The sequence below is a fragment of the Embiotoca jacksoni genome, unplaced genomic scaffold (assembly GCF_022577435.1).
Source record: "Embiotoca jacksoni isolate LCO1_2020_lvr unplaced genomic scaffold, fEmbJac1.0.p SCAF_6, whole genome shotgun sequence".
Taxonomy (NCBI): Eukaryota; Metazoa; Chordata; class Actinopteri; family Embiotocidae; genus Embiotoca; species Embiotoca jacksoni.
The window spans coordinates 13,865,038-13,872,500 of record NW_027185414.1 but is presented as its reverse complement, the minus strand read 5'-3'; the positions used below and the strand labels follow the sequence as shown (position 1 = coordinate 13,872,500).

General features: G+C 41.9%; 1 protein-coding gene across 1 annotated transcript; it reads left to right on the top strand.

Annotated features, from left to right (window-relative positions):
• Positions 1-659: 659 nt before the first annotated feature.
• On the top strand, positions 660-5,334 carry thap11 (THAP domain containing 11). The gene has a single exon (XM_069173572.1). The coding sequence runs from the start codon at positions 1,001-1,003 to the stop codon at positions 1,832-1,834; it is 834 nt and encodes a 277-aa protein (XP_069029673.1). The 5' UTR covers positions 660-1,000; the 3' UTR covers positions 1,835-5,334.
• The last annotated feature ends 2,129 nt before the right edge of the window (positions 5,335-7,463 follow it).

Here is a 7,463-nt window from a genome sequence, read left to right as displayed (position 1 = left end):
TCTGTTAGCCTCTTACCCAGCGCTTTGACTGCAATTTGCCTCGTCATTGAGGGTGGAATATAGATGCAAACGAGATCGACGTCTGATACAAATACAAATGCAAATCCCAAATACATGTATTTTCTTAGAGTCTCGATTAGTGTGTTACTGGTTCATCTGTGTCCCATAATTCTTTTATTCGTTAATCATCAATCAATTGACTTTTTTTTTTTGTTTAATATATTTCTGAGTATTTCTTTGGGTTAACATTTAAATCGCATCCGGTACAATTGCATAGGCCACTCAAAAATAAATTCAAACATGCCATAGGCTATTCTGGTTTGTGCACAGTGAGGAAAGAGTTTTTTTGGTCTTTATAGTATGTCTGCTTATTACTTATTGCAGCACACTAACAGAGTTGTAAACAGTTGTGTCACCTCTGATGCATTTGACTGTTCATCATTCAGTGCAGATTTTTATTTCATTAATTATATTACTAATCCACTGAATGGCAAGTGTCCCAGTGTAAACCAGTGTGTTGTTTCCTTTCATTTTCTTGAACGTGTGTCACAGAAAATAATTGCAGCACCTTGAAGGGTGCACTTCCACACACTGACCAGCAGAGGTGCCACATTATTAACGGACGAGGAAAGGAAACGCAAAGACTTCTGGGACTTTTAGTTCTCTGTAGGGGACGGTTGGTTTGACAATACACAGCGGAAGAACAAAACGAGACATTTAGCGCCGAAAATAAAAAAAAAAATTTGGACTGGACTTCAGAATAAGTACGAGCTCCGTGCGTCTTGCGCCTGGGTGAAATCTGGCGGACACAGTCGTCGTACGGAGCAGAGCGGATCACTTTGGGTGAAAAATAAACAGGAAGTTGTTAGCGTTGTGGGACGTGTAGTTCCGCTTGCAGGCCGCCGAGCTTGATAACAACGCATAGAATAAAGAAACAACAATAAAATATTCTAAAGTCAACCTGAAGACCGCGTTTGAAGCCTTCGGTGTTGCAGTAAATATGCCCGGGTTCACCTGCTGTGTCCCTGGCTGCTACAACAACTCGCACCGGGACCGGGAACTGCGCTTCTACACATTTCCTAAGGACACCACGCTGAGGGAGCTGTGGCTGAGGAACATCTCTCGGGCCGGTGTCAGCGGCTGCTTCAGCACCTTCCAGCCCACCACGGGACACCGGGTCTGCAGCGTGCATTTCGCCGGCGGGAGGAAAACCTACAGCATCAGAGTACCGTCCCTGTTTCCGCTGCGGGGCGTGAATGAGCGCAGGAGTCGGCGGGGCAGAGGCAGGAAAGTGTCCGCAGCGGTTCCTGCCCCCGCCGCTGCAGCGACCTCGGGGATCGTCATCACCAGCGTGCTCGGCAACACGGCCGAAGGAGCCGAGGGCAACGCCGGCGGCGAGGCGAGCGACGACAGCATCACCGTGGTTCAGATAGGCCAGAATGGGGAGTACCTGGGCACGGCGCGGCTGTCCGCCCAGTCGGGGGGGTCGTGTTACTCCGCGCCGATCGGCGCCGTTGACGAGCTCACGGCCGACGACTCGTCGGTGGAAGCCGCGTCCAGCGCGCAGCAGCCGCCCTTGCAGTATGTGAGTGTGACCAGCAGCCCGCTGGACCACTCGTACTCTTTGACCACCGGCACCACGTCCGCCGAGCTGCTCCGGAAACTGAACGAGCAGCGGGACATCATCGCACTGATGGAGGTGAAGATGAAGGAGATGAAGGCGACTATCCGCCAGCTCCGGGTGGCCGAGGCCAAGCTGCAGGAGGAGGTACGGGAACGGGATCGGCTGCTGTGCGGCCACTCGGTGGCTGTTAGCATCCGGAAGAAAATGTGATGGGATGGGTGGACATCCCCGGAGACGACCCGGTACAGAGACTCAGACTAACGGAGAAGGCATCGAGGCGTGTGAAGACACCAGATCCAGCCCTATTTTGTATGAAACTACGAGCGATGACAATTTATTTTCAACAAGTACAGAGGAGTCTCTAGGCCTTCATATACAAAGTTGGCTGGCTAGTTTATGTAGCTGATAGTAATAACCTCATTGCTAATGACATAGACATTTGCACAGTCTGCTACTGGCCTGCAACACAACCAAGATCAGTAACCTACTGATTCATTCAGCCAAGATTCATAGTTTGCACAGACTTTCAAATTAGGCGGGCTAACATATTTCTAACTGGACTGAGGGGAGACTGAAGAGGGAGATGCTCAAACTGCCTATAGTTGCATTCAATGTTTTTCTCTCAAAGATGTTTGTTTTTATTTTCTTATTTTTTCAATCGTGATAGGAGGTCGTTGCAAGAAGCATCACAGCAGATTGCAGAAATAATGTGTAGTGCGCCAAGGTGAAGTATCCATAGGATATTTTTTTTTTTTAACCAAAACACTATTCTTGGCACACTTGTGGTTTTAGTCGACTAATTCAAGCTCTATCATGACTGTATCAGAGTTGCCTTTAAAGGGACCTTAAGTTGCTCTCCTTCATTTTTGTTGCTAAACATTTGTGCAGAAGAAGAAGGACTTTCCTTAAAACTTTGAGGGGCACTTGAAACATGAAATGTTATTAAAGGATGTTTCTTGAAGAGATGCATTAAGCTACTTTTGAGCAACTGTTTTTTTCTCCCTAGGAGTTCTTAATAGAAGTTAATAGAAAACATTTTCTCAAGATCCTTTATGCAACTTGAACTTGTATGTGTGTTACACATACCTGTTTATTTTGGTGAAACCGCACCGACTTGTTTCTGTGAGTCATGAATTTTATGTGCCTGCGGGTTATGGTCAGATATTTTAGTGGCTGCATCTCTCTGTCCTGTTTTTAAGTGTTTTCATGCACAGGATGTTACAAACATTTTGGATTTATGAACTTGGTCCGACAGCTCTGCTCTCAGTTTGAAGTAAATTTCATTTTCAAATCGTGCTCATTCACGCAGGGTAATTTCTCAAGTCAACAAATGTCTCATTATTTTGTCCAGATCCACAGGAACAAAATAGAAAACAGTGTGTTTATGGTTTTTATCTTGTAGTTAACAGGGGGTCGGGTAAAACCTCCTTGAACTGCACTGAGGGGTTTTGTTTTTGTTTGTTTTAGGAAAGAAGTGAAAAAGATTTGCAGTGGCTCCAGTATTTTTTCAGCTGTGTTGAGTTAATAAAATTTGTATAACATCCCTGATCATAAAGATTTGTGATGGAAACTAAATATAAACTTCAACATCAGCTTTCAATATTGCCTTGCTGTTTTATACCCAAGTTTATTTGACATTTGACAGGAACTGGTGCTTTACACTTAACGTGTATTAGATGAAGCGTTCAATTCGGATTTCAGCTGAGCCACAAAACCAATCAAACCTTGAGATTGCTGTTTAGGTTTCTGTGATGTATGCAGTGAATTCTATGTCAAAATAATTGATCATTCATATAGAAATTGTAAAAAGTCATTACAAGATCTCAGAGGATACAATTTTGTGTTCATGCGAGACTCCTCCAAAAAAAATGACTCCTCAAGTCTTTGGTGAGAGCAGCTTATTATCACCCACGTTACATTGGAAAGTTAACATCCTCTAGCGGTTGTACAAATAAAAACAAGCTGGTGTCTTGTCATTGAATGACCTTCGACCTTACGTGAAATGACCATGATCTAACCCTGCGTTATAGGGTGGTGGCACATAATGTGTTAAAAGTCATTTTAATCAATGTATCTCCATCTTAGCTGCCATCCAAAAACATGCTTGTTAGGTTAATTGGTGCTTCTTGTATGTGTGAATGTGAGTGTGCATGTCTTTGTGTGTTGGCCCTGTGATGGACTGGACTGGTACCCTGCCTTTGTCCAAAGTCAGCCTGTTGAGGATAAAGCGGGTATAGATAATCAACCTACATGGTCCTGTGAGTTGGAGGGTTTGTTGGTTCAGGTTGTTTAGTTTGATGATCGCATGATGAGTCATTTTTAAAACAGCAAACTATCACAAAGTTATTAATACACTTAACTGCGTTTGGATTCGTCCTACTGTCCAGTAAATTCAGCGCTGGTTTCAGTGAATAGGCTGTGACTGTAGTATCAGTAATTGTCAACTGTTTATTGTATTTGACTTTCTCACAGGGTGATAAGTTTAACTTGAAATAACAATGAACAGGTGTGCAGTCAGATGTTGCAGCATGAGTTTCTCCCTCTAGATGGTGTTGGGATAAATGCTTGAGGAGCGGAGCATCAGCTCCTGTCTATATGGCCTAATTTGCTTTATCTGCCTGTTTGTGTCTGTTTGTTTGCAGCTTTGATGGTAATTTGTTTAATTGTAACTCACATGAAAGCACTGAAATGTTGAGTGTCATAATTTGAGTATAGGGCTGTAATGCAGTTCCTCAACCCAAACTTAAATGGGTAATTTAAAACACCTATCGTGATACTATGGTACATGGAAAAGAGACAGAGGAAGAGATGGATGAATGGATAGAGAACATTGGAGAGAGTGAGGATCCAGATCCTAATCTCATCTGGATTTATTTTTTTCCACTCCCAACAGTGTTGCATAATGCCATAATCCAGTGCTGTCAATCAAACTTACACAACTATCTTCCTTTTCTATGGCTGCTGCCATGTACCATGGCACTCTTTACGTTCAGGCCAAACAACAGCTACTCATGTCATATTGTCTTGTACCTATAAGAGTAATTATGTAATGTAACACGTGACTCTAAAATCCATTATTTGAAATAAGATCTATCGTCTGTACAGTATAAAGTATTTGCAATCTGCACATCGGAGGAGAAAATACCATCGTATTAATATTGAACCTCATTATGAAACTCATTATTTTACTAGTTAGAAATACAAAAGGTGCAAAGAGTAACACTGTATAGTGCTTTTTTGCTAAATCTGATATGTGACACACTTCACGTGCCTTTCTGTCTGTCCACCTACAGACTTTAGTGGGTTGTTGATGTGGCTGGTTGGAGCAGAGTCAATGACTCTGGATCAGGATGGGTCCTCCACATAGAGCTGCAGGATCGCTCTGCCAGGTGATCATTTTGAATAATTTCCTGCTGTGGAAATGGTCAGGCTCTCAGTCCCAGTCTGCCACAGTAGTGTGTGTCTGTGTGTGTCTGTGTGTGTCTGTGTGTGTCTGTGTGTGTCTGTGTTCTTTGGCATTTTTGCTGGGATCATAACAGTTGTGTGTTTTCTTCTTGTTACATGTTTAACAACATTCACAGTTTCTGCCGAGAAGCCTAATTTTTTTTTCTAAAGCCTGTTTTGTGTATTCTGTGAAAACTGTCTCTTACTACATGTCCTGGTGTTACCTGGCCCAAATTCACTGTGAATATAGCTGTCTGCTCACGCTCCATGGGTAATTGTTTCCAGTTATTGCATCTTAATGGGTGTCAACCTCAGGTTCATTTTGAAACTATTGGAGCAGCCTTTAACCATCACCACTGACCAACATATGCTTTGAAACTTTATCACTGCTGGAATGACATTTAGAGAAAGATGCTTGACTTCAACGTCATGGCACAGACACTGCTCGCTGAGCGGTCCACTTCCCAGTGGATGTGCAAACGTGAATGTGAACAGTGTTTCCAGACCAGAGTCCCAGCAAAGAAAACTGAAGTTGTGTTTAATAGCCTTGCAGAGCCATTTGAGGTGTTACAGTCAACTTTAAAAACAAGTAAGTTTTGAAATCCCAAATATCTTCTTTATATGATCTGAGGAAGATTGAATATAAAATTTGAGATTAAAACAGAAATATGAGCCACATTTGAGCAACAATGTATTATTATTAAGATTATTATGCTGCAAGAAGTTTCAGGAGGTGTTTTTTTTTTACTTGTTTTTGTTGTTTAAAATGATTGAATCCAAGGTAACCTCGAATCTAATCTCAACCAATCAGATTTATATAACAAAGCAAACCTAAAATGTACAGTATCACTGAAACTGTATGCAGATACATTTGATATCATTCATTTCTACAACTTGATTTAGGATAATCCACCACAGAGGAGAAAAGCTGTGCTGCATACCGGGAAGTATTTATCAAACATCAAACTGGAGATGTGGGAAATGTGTGAACAGGAGTTGGGATTCACACAAACACAGGAACTGTACATGGGTCAGAGCAGTTTCTCCTGTGAGCTGCTACTGCAGTGAAACTGAATAGACCGGTAAGACGACCGTTTGGTCCATTTGAGAAAGCTCTTTGCTTGTTCTGGGAGATGAGGAGAACGATCACAACAGCACTTCACAGAGCAGGAAACCCCTTTGACACACATCTGTCAACAAAGGATTATTGATTCAAGTATATATAGAGACTGTGTAAGATTTGTCTTCACTTCGACAATGGGTTCAAACAAAAAGGTCTCAGAACTGCTCTCGGCAGTAAATTGTGGCATGTGTCATGCACAACACGGACCCCAGGCATCCTAAAAATAATAGTACCATCAACATATAACAACAAGAAACGTCTGTTTTATTTATATATAGCCTTGCATCTGTTTCAAGAGGCTTTACAATGTTCACATCACATCCTGTGTCCTCAGAACCTCGATTCAGGTGATGACAAAATGAAAACTAAAATTACCACCTTTCAGTTCAATGCGTCTGTCAACGAGTCACGTTGCAGTTTGCCTCCATGTTTGTCCACACTCAAATAATATGTATAGTGAAGACTTTGAAGGAATCCTTATGTGTATGTTGACATATTTGGCCAATAAAACTGATTCTGATAGACAAAATTGTTGCCATGACAGTAGACTTTGTTTCAAATATGAATGATGCTGAAAAAAAGCTATATATTCTAAAACATGGATGTTTCTCAAACATCTTCAACAAGCACTACAGTTTGAAGGTGGACACCCAATAGTATCATCCATTGAGTCTATCTGATCAAATGTGAAATATTGTCACAGTGTCCTCTTCTGTTCCTGAGTTATGGAATCACGTAAACAACGAGAGGGATGTGAGGTCATAGTGACCTTTGACCACTGAATTCTAACAAATTCCTTTTTGAGTCCGAGTGAACGTTTGCACCAAATTTTAAGAAATTTGCTGAAGGCGTTTGTGATTTCGCATTCACACGAATGGGGTGGCAGAAGTTAACAGTGACCTTGGCCTTTGACCTTTGACCACCAAAATCGAATTAGTTCATCCTTCGGTCCAAGGGAACGTTTGAGCCAAATTTGAAGAAATTCCCTTTAGGTGTTCTTGAGATGGACAACCTGAAAACGTATTGCCATCGAGGTTGATCATCTGTAATGTGACATTGTCAAAAAAAAAAAAAAAAGCAATCAGATTTGCTGAGCTAATAGAAATGTTTTCAGGAAGTCTCAGCTGGTATTACTGCCAAAGTAGCTCCCATGATTTATTGATTCAGGGAAGGAGCTTCAGACAGAGATAGATTATTCTGCAGTTAATGGTTGTTTTAAGCTGCAGATTAACAATGGGTTACCATTCCCCCTGTGTCAATATACAGATGTGA